This window comes from Coturnix japonica, chromosome 2 (assembly GCF_001577835.2).
Source record: "Coturnix japonica isolate 7356 chromosome 2, Coturnix japonica 2.1, whole genome shotgun sequence".
In the NCBI taxonomy this organism is placed as follows: Eukaryota; Metazoa; Chordata; class Aves; order Galliformes; family Phasianidae; genus Coturnix; species Coturnix japonica.
In genome coordinates this window covers 134,286,003-134,299,407 of record NC_029517.1, presented here as the reverse complement: position 1 = coordinate 134,299,407, position 13,405 = coordinate 134,286,003, and the positions used below count along the sequence as shown (strand labels likewise).

Genomic DNA, 13,405 nt, shown 5'->3' with positions numbered 1-13,405 from the left:
ATTACCCCCTAACTAACCTATTTCCCCCCCCTTTTACCCCCTATTGAAGCTAATTACCCCCTAATTAACCTAATTAAGCTAATTACCTCTAATTATCTCCCCATAGACGAGCGCTTCCTGTCCTTCTTCTTCCGCCACCTCCGCCCCAATGTCACTGGTCGTTATGTGGATTCCTTCCCCTTCGTGTCCCACTGCGGCCCCGAACGCAACTACGTGCGCTGCCAGGACCTGCCCATAGTGTTCAATGGGGTCCTGGAAGGGGATAAAGGCCCTTTATTGTCCTATAACTGGGGCGGGAGGAGCCTGACCACCCCGTTCCTGCCCCACACGTTGACCTACTGGGCCCACAACGGGAGGGTTTATCATCCGGGACCTAAAGGGGGAGGGGGTGTGGGGCTGGTGACGTCGGCCTTGGTGGAGCTGTGGGGCGATGGGTTCCGCTATGGGGCAGGGGATGGGGAGAGCCCGACCCATTTGGTGTGGGGCGGGAGGAGCTATGAGTTGAAGCATCCCCTATTGGGGACGTTAAGGGACATGGGGCGGCTATGGGGCGACAGGGAGCGCATGGTGGCCCCATAGACCCCATAGATCCCATAGATTCCCCCATAGACCACATTGACCCCATAGACCCAACCTAGACCCCATTGACCCCATAGACCCCATAGATCCTCCATAGACCACATTGACCCCATAGACCCACCATAGACCCCATAGATCCCATATTGGCCCCATAGACACCATAGACCCCATAGATCCCATATTGGCCCCATAGACCCCATAGATCCCCATAGACCCCGTGTTAGCCCCATAAACCCCATAGATCCCGTAGACCACCCCATAGACCCCATAGACCCTCCATAGACCCCATAGACCCCCATAGGCCCCATAGACCCCAGTTGGCCCCATAGAACCCCATAGACCCCTTAAACCCACCATAGACCCCATATATCCCCCATAGACCCAATAGATTCCCCCATAGACCCCATAGACCCCAGTTGGCCCCATAGAACCCCATAGACCCCATAGGCCCACCATAGACCCCATATATCCCCCATAGACCCTATAGACCCCCCATAGACCCCATAGACTCCCTGTTGGCCCCATAGACCCCCCATAGACCCTATAGACCCATAGAATCCCTATAGACCCCACAGATCCCCTATAGACCCATAGCCTATGGGGTAAGGGTGGGAGGGATGGCTGAATCTATGGGGTGGGAATGGGACGGACCCCATTGACCCCGTATCCTATGGGGTGGGATGGGACGGACCCCATTGACCCCATATCCTATGGGGTGGGATGGGACGGACCCCATTGACCCCGTATCCTATGGGGTGGGGATGGGACGGACCCTATAGGACCCACAGATGTCCCCTTTATTTCTATGGGGTGGGAGTGACCCCCAAGTGCCCCTATAGGATATTAAACCATTGGAACCCACACGGTGTTGTGTTGTCACTTGGGGGGACAATGTCCTATGGGGTGACCCCATAGTGTCCCCATAGACCCCATAGGGTCCCCATTGACCCCATTGACCCCATAGTGTCCCCACTGACCCCATAGTGTCCCCATAGACCCCATAGTGACCCCATAGACCCCATAGTCTCCCCATAGACCCCATAGTCTCCCCATAGACCCCATAGTGTCCCCATTGACCCCATAGACCCCATAGTGTCCACATACACCCCATAGTGTCCCCATAGCCCCCATAGTGTCCTCATATGTCCCCATAGACCCCATTGACCCTATAGACCCCATAGCAATGTCCCCAATGTCCCCATTGACCCCATAGACCCCATAGAGTCACAGCAGCCGTCCTTTAGCCCCATAGCCATGTTGGATACACAGTGTCACCCCATAGCTGGCCCCACCCACCCCATAGACCCCATATCTGCCCTATTGACCCCATATCTGCCCCAATGACCCCATATCTGCCGCATATCTGCCCACATTGACCCCATATCTGCCCCATATCTGCCCCACTGACCCCATATCTGCCCCATATCTACCACCACTGACCCCATATCTGCCCCACTGACCCCATATCTGCCCCATATCTGCCCCCATTGACCCCATATCTGCCCCATTTACCCCATACCTGCCCCATTTACCCCATATCTGCCCCACTGACCCCATATCAGCCCCACTGACCCCATATCAGCCCCACTGACCCCATATCTGCACCCATTGACCCCATATCTGCCCCATTGACCCCATACCTGCCCCATTGACCCCATATCTGCCCCATTGACCCCATACCTGCCCCACTGACCCCATACCTATTCCATTGACCCCATATCTGCCCCATAGACCCCACAGACCCCATGCCTGCCCCAATGACCCCATATCTGCCCCCATTGACGCCATATCTCCCCCATTGACCCCATATCTCCCCCATTGACCCCATATCTGTCCCGATTGACCCTATATCTGCCCCATCTGTCCCCATTGACCCCATATCTGCCCCATTGACTCCATATCAGCCCCCATTGACCCCATATCTCCCCCATTGACACTATATCTGCCCCCATATACCCTATATCTGTTGCCATTGACCCCATATCTGTCCCCTTCTGCCCCATATCTGCCCCCATTGACCCCATATCTGCCCCACTGACCCCACATCTGCCCCACATCTGTCCCTTTCTGCCCCATATCTGCCCCATATCTGCCCCACTGACCCCATATCTACCCCATACCTGCCCCACTGACCCCATATCTGCCCCATTCACACCACACCTGCCCCATTGACCCCATACCTATTTAATTGAGCCCATATCTGCCCCATAGACCTCACAGACCCCATATCTGCCCCACTGACCCCATTACATCCCAAAGACCCCATAACTGCCCCATTGACCCCATATCTGCCCCTCTGACCCCATATCTGCCCCATTGACCCCATATCTGCCCCATATCTGCCCCATTGACCCCATGCCTGCCCCATATCAGCCCCACTGACCCCATATCTGCCTCATTGACCCCATACCCGCCCCAATGACCCCATATCTTCCCCATTGACCCCATACCTGCCCCATAGACCCCAATGACCCCATACCCGCCCCACTGACCCCATTACATCCCAAAGACCCCATAACTGCCCCATTGACCCCATATCTGCCCCTCTGACCCCATATCCACCCCACTGACCCCATAACTGCCCCATTGACCCTATCTCTGCCCCCATAGACCCCATACCTGCCCCATTGACCCCATATCTGCCCCACTGACCCCATATCTGCCCCACTGACCCCATACCTGCCCCACTGACCCCATACCTGCCCCATTGACCCCATATCTGCCCCATAGACCCCAATGACCCCATACCCGCCCCACTGACCCCATTACATCCCAAAGAAGTCCCCCCCCCCCTGCTGTAGGACGCTGCAGGTCCACGTGTCCTCATCCCTCCCAGCCCCACGGAGGATCCCCCGCAGCTCGTCCTGTAGGGCCGACAATGGGGCTTCATCGTCAGCATCGGGATCTATGGGGCAGGACGGACAATATCAGCATCTATGGGGCAGGAAGTCGATCTATGGGGCAGGATGGACACCACGATCTATGGGGCAGGGCTGTGAATCTATGGGGCAGGGAGGTGAATCTGTGGGGCAGGATGGACACCACCATCTATGGGGCAGGAATGTCAGTCTATGGGGCAGGGATATCTATCTATGGGGCAGGACTGTCGATCTATGGGGCAGGGCTGTCGATCTATGGGGCAAGGATGTCAATCTATGGGGCAAGGATGTCGATCTATGGGGCAGGGATGTCACTCTACGGGGCAGGGATGTCGATCTATGGGGCAGGGATGTCGATCTATGGGGCAGGGATGTGAATCTATGGGGCAGGGATGTCGATCTATGGGGCACGGATGTAAATCTATGGGGCAGGGATGTGAATCTATGGGGCAGGGCTGTCGATCTATGGGGCAGGGATGTCACTCTATGGGGCAGGGATGTCAATCATTGGGGCAGGGCTGTGAATCTATGGGGCAGGGCTGTGAATCTATGGGGAAGGGCTGTCGATCTATGGGGCAGGGATGTGAATCTATGGGGCAGGGCTGTGAAATCTATGGGGAACAGGGCTGTTCATATGGGGCAGGGAGGTATCTATGGGGCAGGGCTGATCAATCTATGGGGCAGGAGAGCGTCGATCTCTTGGGCAGGGACTGTCGATCTGTGGGGCAGGGCATGATCCATCTATGGGCAGGCTTCAATCTATGGGCAGTTGCTGTCTCGAATCTATGGGCAGTGCTGATTCGATCTATGACGCAGTGCTGTGAACTTGGGGCAGGGCTGGAATCACTATGGGGCTTGGGTGTCGATCTATGGGGGCAGGGATGTCAATCTATTGGGGCAGGCTGTCAATCTATGGGGCAGGGAATGTTGATCTAATGGGGCAGGGCTGTCGATCTATGGGGCAGGGCTGTCGATCTATGGGGCAGGAATGTTGATCTATGGCAAGAGGCGTCACTTATGGGGCGAGGATGTCACTATGGGGCAGGGATGTCATCATGGGAGGGCTGATCGACTATGGGCTAGGATGCATCTATGGGGCAGGGTGTGGATCTATGGGGCAGGATGGTGATCTATGGGGCAGGATGTGGATCTATGGGGCAGGGGCTGTCGATCTCGGGCAGGGCAGTCGATCTATGGGCAAGATGTGAATCTATGGGGCAGGTGCATAAGTGTCAATCTAGAGTCTGGCAGGCGGTGTGAATCTATGGCAGTGCCTGTCCCAATCTATTGGGGGCGATGGGATGTCGATCTATGGGCTGGAGATGTCGATCTATGGGCAGGGATCGTCAATCTATGGAGAACAGGGTGTCGATCTAATTGGGGCAGGAATGTCGATCTATGAGGCAGGGGTGTGGGATCTATGGCAGGGATGTGGACTAGTGGATACTTCAAGTACCGGTCTCGGGGAAGCCGATATTGAACATGTATAATAATAAAGGATTCTCATGGCGGCAGGGATTGTGGATCTATGGGGCAGGGCTGTCGATCTCTGGGCAGGGCAGTCGATCTATGGGGCAGGGATGTGAATCTATGGGGCAGGGTGTCAATCTATGGGGCAGGGATGTCAATCATTGGGCAGGGTGTCAATCTATGGGGCAGGGATGTCGATCTATGGGGCTGTCACTCACCTTGCTGTCAATCTATGGGGCAGGGGTGTGAATCTATGGGGCAGTGCTGTCAATCTATGGGGCTGGGATGTCGATCTATGGGGCAGGGCTGTCGATCTATGGGGCAGGGATGTGAATCTATGGGGCAGGGATGTGAATCTATGGGGCAGGGCTGTCACTCTATGGGGCTGGGATGTCGATCTATGGGGCAGGGCTGTCACTCTATGGGGCAGGGCTGTCCATCTATGGGGCCGTCACTCACCTTGCTGTAAATCTATGGGGCAGGGATACACCACCCTCTTTAGGGTCGCTATGGGGAGGGTCCCCTCCAGCAGCACCTTGACCCCATTGGCCGACATGGGGTTCCCATAGAGTCCCAGGTAGGACAGGACCCTACAGCTCCTCAATGGGGTCAATAGGGGCGGCACTTGTGGGTCCCGGATCCCGCAGTGCCCCACATCCAGGTGTTGTAGGGTCGGGGAGAGAACGTGGAGGAGATGGAGGAAATGGGGCAGGAGGGACGGGGGCAGGACGTGGCCGCTCACATCCAGCTTCTTTAGGGTCGATGTGTGGGGGCTGTGGGACAGGAACTGCAGATCTGTGGGGCACAGGTGGCAATAGGGGAGCTCCAGGCTTTGTAATGGGACATGGAGGGACCTGGGGGGCAGAGGGGAGAAGATATGGGTCAATCTATGGGGTGTCTATGGGGCGTGGGTCAATCTATGGGGTCTATGGGGTGTCTATGGGGCTGTGGGACAGGAACAGCAGATCTGTGGGGCACAGGTGGCAATAGGGGAGCTCCAGGCTTCGTAATGGGACGTGGAGGGACCTGGGGGGCAGAGGGGAGAAGATATGGGTCAATCTATGGGGCAGAGAACATGGGGGTCAATCTATGGGGTCTATGGGGTGTCTATGGGGTGTGGGTCAATCTATGGGGTATCTATGGGGTTGTGGGTCAATCTATGGGGTCTATGGGGTGTGGGTCAATCTATGGGGTGTCTATGGGGCTGTGGGTCAATCTATGGGGTCTGTGGGGCGTGGGGCAATCTATGGGGTGTCTATGGGGTGTCTATGGGGCTGTGGGTCAATCTATGGGGTCTATGGGGTGTCTATGGGGCTGTGGGTCAATCTATGGGGTCTATGGGGTGTCTATTGGGCCTGTGGGTCAATCTGATGGGGTCTATGGGGTCCTAGTGGGGCTGTGGGACAGGACCACAGCAGATCTGTGGGGCACAGGTGGCAATAGGGGAGCTCCAGGCCTGTACATGGGACAAATGGAGGGACCTGGGGGGCCAAGAAGAGGAGAAGCATATGGGGTCATATCTAAGGGGGCAAGAGAACTATGGGGGTCAATCTATGGGGTCTATGGGGTGTCTATGGGCTGTGGGTCTAATCTATGGGGTCTTATGGGGCTGTCTATGGGCTGTGGGTCAATATATGGGGGGTCTAATGGGTGTCGTTTTGGCGTATCTGTGGGGTGTGCTATGGGGTCGTGGGTCAATCTATGGGGTGTCCTATGGGGTGTTCTAGATGGGGCTGTAGGTCATATCTCTGGGGTCTATGGGGTGTCTATGGGTGTGGTCAATCTATGGGGTGGTCCTATGGGGTGTCTATGGGGCTGGTGGGACAGGAACAGCAGAATCTGTTGGGGCACAGGTGGCAATAGGGGAGCTCCAGCCTTGTAATGGGAACATGGAGGACCTGGGGGGCAGAGAACATGGGGGTCAATCTATGGGTGGCTCTGGCTGTGGGTCAAATCTATGGTGTCTCTTATCCGGGCTTTGTGACCGTCCAAGTTACTATATGAAAATTGCAATAGGTGTTGCTCATCAGATGGAGCGTTGCGGATTCTCTCAGAGTACGAGCCGAGCAATAAGACCATCCCGAAATGGAGTATAAGATTAGACAGCCCTCCATAAGCAATCCCCCCCAATAGACCCATACCCCCACAAACCACCCAAAACTGTATTGAACTGGCGCGAATCTATGCCCCTTTTGATTCTCCACGCAGTCCTACGTTTTAAATTCACTCTAAGCAACGCCTAGTAGGCCATACTGTATGATTCTGATTTCCTCACCCACTCATGCTTGGAATCCTATGACCGGAAACACAAGAGAACTCGCACTAAATAAGACGCCCCTCAATAAGACCACACCTAAAGCCACACAAAGCCAAGAAACATAAATAACAAGAGTTGCAACTCTCATGGAGAGCCAATAGAGGTGTTAGATCAGTTTAGAGGTATAATATCATCCTCACTCCTATCACCATATGTATCATCTCTATACTCAGTTAAGAAAGGTCCAAAGCCCAACTAAGAAGGTCCAAGACCCCATAAGAAGGCAACTTACCAAAAACTTCACAAGACAGTAATAGAAACAAGGTCCCTCAACCTACCATACAGAAAAATTGTTCTCCCATTCTCATGTTCCATTCATGTACCACACACCATGGGATACAAACAGGCCATTAATTGTTTTGGATCTTTTGCACCCAAAGTCACCAAGCTACACCAATCATTGAACCAAACCACATGTCCAGCCCCCACATAGATTGTACCTATCAACCATGATATAACTATGGCCAAATTGGCCAAACACGATTGGGGCACAGGTTAGCGCGCATGCGCGTACTAACTCTGTGGCAAGGAATTAAGCGAAACTGTCCCTTGAAATATGATCCTCTCCTACTCTATTCTGACAGCACAGAGACAACAGTCAGCTTTGTGTGTTCTGGCCTCATGGTGGCCTACAGCTTCCTCATGAGGGGAGTTGAGGAATAGAAACTGGTCTCTTGTCACTGGTGGCAGTGACAGTACCCAAAAGAACAGCATGGACTGCCATACAGGAGAAGAGTCAGATGGTATATAAAAAGCTTCTTCAATGGGGGTGGGGGGAGGGGATGGGGTAAGTGGTTGGCATATCCAGTTATCTATGACCCATCAAAACAGATAACCAGGCCGACCAGAAAGCTTTTTTGTTTTGTGTATGTTTGAGTGTTTTTGTATACTACAGAAGCCCACTCCCTACTTCGTATGAGGGCGCCATCACATTGACATTGGCATCTAATGGGCGAATCCCAAGACCACTTCAAAGTACCCACCCCTCAGTCCGAGTTCATTCTCTAAACGCCACAGTCAATCAATTTGACTCCTGACGCATTAAATCTAAGCTCACTCCAATTATTAGAGCCCATATTCCTCACCCTGGAGAGCTCGCGAGATGTCTAGAGCAGAGTGATATCCTTATATGACACTGGGATCTTGCTGGTTGCGATAGTCCTGCACCGTACACACCAACGGGACGCGCCAGATTATGAAAGATGTATCTCAATGATATCTCTCCGCACATAACCACTTGCAGAAGGAGCCATACTATGGGGGATCAACTCATCTCAATAGTATCCCCCAGAATATTTACACCTCAGATAACCAACCCCATCTAGCCATGCAAAGTTACACGCCTATTACAAAGTCATAACTGACCCAAAATCTGCGCCCATAACTACGTATAAACAAAAGGCATTCTTTGCCAGACTCCGCGCAATCAGCAGACGGGTCTCCCTTTGCAGACTGGAATTAGGATCACCACGAGAACTAACCTAACACTCAAGAACACGACCATAGAAAAAAGGAACTGCAATAGGCAAATCCATCCAGATGTTAGAAACGTACGCCCGAATGTTACTCCCCACACAGTAGACCCTAACTCAAGGCCTTCTGTAAGAATCTCAGAGCGACAAGTTCCAAGCCCCGAGATCAATCTACCCATACACTAGCGTCTCGTCCAGGACTCTCCCCCCCAGTCACACACATAAAATCCTATAAATGATCAAAAAAGTCAATTGCCTAAATATCTCTCACTCAATACAGCGTAAGCAGCGTTTGAACACAGGGATACCTCCTCACCGTGTACAACCCAACGTAGAACCTCTCGCTATAGATAGGGTTAACCACTAATAAACCTCTATCCTTCATACTGAAGATGTCTCTACATCTCAAAGCCTACTTATTGGGAAATGCTCTAAAAAGGCACTCCCCATAGATTCTACAATCTCATGAAATTACATCGAACACTCGAGAAAACAACCTCCCCATCCTATACACACGCCAATTCTTCACTGATCTTCTACACACTATACGAGCGAACGGTCGATGTATACTGGGGAAAGATACTGTTAGAGCAGTAATAATTATCAAAAGTGACTCCTCCCTTCGAATTTTCACAAATAATTCAATAAAGAACCAATCTACGCGCCATAGAGTAATTAATTGTCCAAGGAATCTATTTGTGGCTGTATATTATCCTACTAGTGCTGAAAGGAGTTCACATCCACACAAACTGCACATGGGCACTATCAGATAATGGATACGTTCGAAAGCCACCATATAGTGATCACCATACTCAAAATGCATCTACTTCCTCTTCCATGAAACACGTAACGATAGGCCACCTTTAGAGCAAGCCATTCTCTCCATCTCTTCCTATAAGAAGCAACGGTTCAACACAGAACTTAAAAATACACATGGAGAGAGGTTCCTCAATCTTACACCAAGACACAAAAGAACCAATATGTAAGGAATAACGTATGAGAATACTTCTACACATAGAAGGTCAATAAGCCCCATAGCAACCCGCCCCAACCACAAAAGAGAGCCTGTCTTAAGTAGGGGATCACCGAAAGACGCAACCGATTATGCATAAAGACCATCTATATATTAGTCATTCTGAGACACCGCATTATGGAAAATTCCCCCAACAGACATCCGCAAATGCCTCCATATCTCTCACGGCGACTAATAATACAGCGGGACTCGGCACACGTAAATGGGCAATAAAACAACATACACATATCGACACGAGGCCAATTTTGGCGATGCTTCCCTTCTATGTCCGCCCGATGTAACAGCGCCACCCACAAATAGGCACATGTATGGCCCAAGGAACTCACACTATGAGAAGACCACTAGCGTTAGACCACCCTGTGCTAGACTACTACTGGCGAAATCCCTCAAAGGTCTCAACATGTAGACACTGAGTATTGCGCCACGAACTGCAGATTATGGGCAGCAATACAAGCACTAAAACTCCCCATTCAGGCATAGCTCTCGCCCAGTAAAGTTTTTATGAACCACCCTTCATAACACAAAAGGCTAACTATTACCTGGAAAAAGCGGGGTTAATGTATGACTTCGGAAGGTCAACCATGCTTCCTCTCTACACTAACTTGATGGCACCAAAACACCCATACTAACGCCAAGCCATCTGGGATTGACGAGTTGGTTTCATAATCTCTCTACCCATGCATCCATAATTGACATGAACTCTATTGTGCGCATCTGGATTGGGTCCCAGCATCATGACCCCCAAAATCTCTGGCCTGCACCATAACTCGCTAAAAACAATCCCCTCTATATCCCACCACAAAGAGCTGAAGCTGAGTGGCCAATTGCGTGTAATTGGTGGTACAAACCAGCTCACTCGCAAGACTACACAAACGCAAATCTTACCACTCCTTACAGCACACCACACATATAGATAGGAAAGAATCCGTCACGTACCTCACAGTAGACCCAACTCAAAGGCCCTCATGGAATCCCAACGTTCCTCTACGTCAAAATATAATCCACACATATCAACAAACCACGCAAAACTTAAGCCAAGAAGCTACAAGCCACTCTCCACCACCAACTATGAGATCAACAATCCGACGGTTTATGTATATACTATTGGTGCGTCAGTCCATCAGAAACCATATTGACCTACAATCCTAAAGACCTTACAGCAAAGATATGAAAGCGTCCAACACCCAGCCACAGTACGAGCTCCCAACTATCAAGGCCTCCTAAATTACACTGGGTAATCACGCAAAGAGTCCACACTATAGCAACACCGCATGAGTCCAGCGCGAGATGCAGCGCAAAAATGAACGGTCCACAAAATAAACATCTCCTCAGTGCAACTACACCGCCAGCTCGCATCTCTTCTCAATACCCCACCAACTCGAGCTGCACAAAACGAGCGTTTGAACTGGGATTCTCTTGCTCCGCGACGCCATAAAACCCAGAACGCAGGACTGTCCTATATAAAACAGATACAAAAAACCTACCATAGTGAAATAGAACCCACAACGGCAAAGCATCTTATGTAGTCGATGCTCAAGTCCTCGCAGATCACTATCACACATTCCTCGCATATCCCGCCCCTTCAGCAACCACAATCACTAATGCAGAAGGCATCCGGCAATCTTTCAGCATATGGATCCAGCCAAGAAACACACAGCTTAACCCAGAGGTTATGAACTGGGACTCGTCCTCAACCCTGAGCCCACCTCACAAGACCCCACTTGAAGGTGCACAAATATAGTCGCATACACATTCCAGGCATGACCCAACTCCAAGGTCTCATACGGATCCGCAAGTGGCCCCCAGTAATGACCCCCTATGATGCAGCACCCACCACCATACATCTTAGTAATGCAAGAATCTTAACAGACCATTTCTACACCCCAAATTGAGCGAGCTAGCGGTATTGCCACCTGGCTCCAATCGACAACGAAGTGGAGATTATCAAAACTCCTCATGTGTGGATAGTGGGCCCCAAAGCCTTCAAGGTCTACCCTCAGCACCGTATCCGCCCCCCATCTAGCGTCCATTGCGGGCCAAGCTCTTTGACGCACCCCTCATCCCTTGCCCCACAGCGCACCAAGGCGCGCGATATCCTGCACAGAGATGTCACGTTGAGACTGGGGTGATAAAGGGACAGTGAGATTAAAGAACTAGCAGCTTAAAACCAAACAGATAAACCAGCCATTGACCAGGTCTCCATCATTAGATAGGTAAGAAAAAACCCTAACACTAAAAACGAGCGCTAGTCATCCTACTGACCAACAGGTTAGGCAGAGTAGCGAGGACGGTGACAGTTCTATACTGCGAGCGAGCGAGAGAGTCCCACCTAAACTAGCAACAGATACCTATATGAGAACCCACTTCCACAACGGCAAACGCATCTTGGGTCTTAGCAGATTTAAGTCTTGCATCTCTTAGCAGAACACGAAGAGAGATACCAACACCAATAAGGAAAGATTAGGAGTGTCACTACGTCTGTATTGAGACACTCAATATGGTCACAAAGAACCCAAGACTACCAGACCCATAAGCTCTCAGCTAAAACACATTATATACATAGTCCCTAATACATCAGCATAGATCACAAAGGAGCTCTATTGAGCCAACAACCGCATGGTTGAGTATGGTGCTGGTCCACGCTCAACTCATACCTAAGCCACACACACCCCTTATATGGAGCACCCATACCGACTGGATCCAAAGACCCCATAGACAAGGAGATCACGAAGAAGATCAACTTCTCTCCATTATCAGCAACAACGACCAATCGCCCAACACCGCTCAACGAGAGTTGACACTATTCTTATGGAGGAACCCTCACATCTAGAACTCCCTCCCATAACACCATCCGAGAGAGTGAGAGCACGCCATGTACATTAAACTCCGGATCACAAGCAACTTAAGCAGCAATCTATAGGAATTGCTCATACCGAACACTGAACGGGACTTAATTGTCTGTAACCAAGTAAACTTAGTCTTGTCGTAACTTGGTGAGCGAGATAACTGAGATATTATGACATATATTGCCTCACTTAGGCCATCTTTCTGTAGGCACAACACATCTGAAGATGGCCCTCTGGTAGAGAGGACCAGAATGCACACAAGTTCATTAATACAACTCCAATCAGCAGGTATCCAAACTGGGTCAGCGGCAGAATCCGACTTTAGAGGGCGAACATTCGTATACGGGAACTAACAGGAAATTAAAACCCAGAACCTCTGCCCAATCAGCTCGGAATGAAATCACTTAATTAGATGAAGGCGAAAACAAACAAGCACATGTGAGAAAGTCCCATGGGCTATTTTCTTATGTTTCCCACTGTTGTGTCCTACCTAAGTACAAGCTTTGTGAGGGCACAGACGCAATACCATGGACAAGTATGCGTGGGCTGCGTCCAATGAGATTTTAACTCAATAGTAGTATTTTGTTTTACAAATCCAATTTTAATTAAATTACATTACATTTCCATCTTAAAACTTAGGTCTTTATAGGCTATATTCCTTTAGAATGTGTGCATCCAGAATGACTACTTACCTGGGAAAATATGGCTTTGAAGCAACTAGTTTCTGAGAAAAACTCAAAAAGAAGAGCACGTTCTTCTGCCTCAAAGGTATTGTCCCAGAACATCCCCCTTCTAGAAGGATGCCTCCC

General features: G+C 50.8%; 2 protein-coding genes across 2 annotated transcripts in view; one reads left to right on the top strand and one right to left on the bottom strand.

The window, feature by feature from the left end:
• Positions 1-637, top strand: part of C2H8orf82 (chromosome 2 C8orf82 homolog) — a gene marked incomplete at its 5' end in the record, with an annotated part of 7,744 nt that extends 7,107 nt beyond the window's left edge. Inside the window, one exon of the mRNA XM_032442602.1 lies at positions 107-637. Coding sequence (XP_032298493.1) covers positions 107-579 — 473 coding nt within the window. The remainder of the gene's footprint in view (positions 1-106) is intronic.
• Positions 638-3,339: 2,702 nt separating this feature from the next.
• Positions 3,340-13,405, bottom strand: part of LRRC14 (leucine rich repeat containing 14) — an 18,277-nt gene continuing 8,211 nt past the window's right edge. The window contains 2 exon segments of the mRNA XM_032442601.1: positions 3,340-3,484; positions 5,388-5,782. Of these exon segments, the coding sequence (XP_032298492.1) occupies positions 3,345-3,484; positions 5,388-5,782 (535 nt within the window). The 3' untranslated portion in view covers positions 3,340-3,344.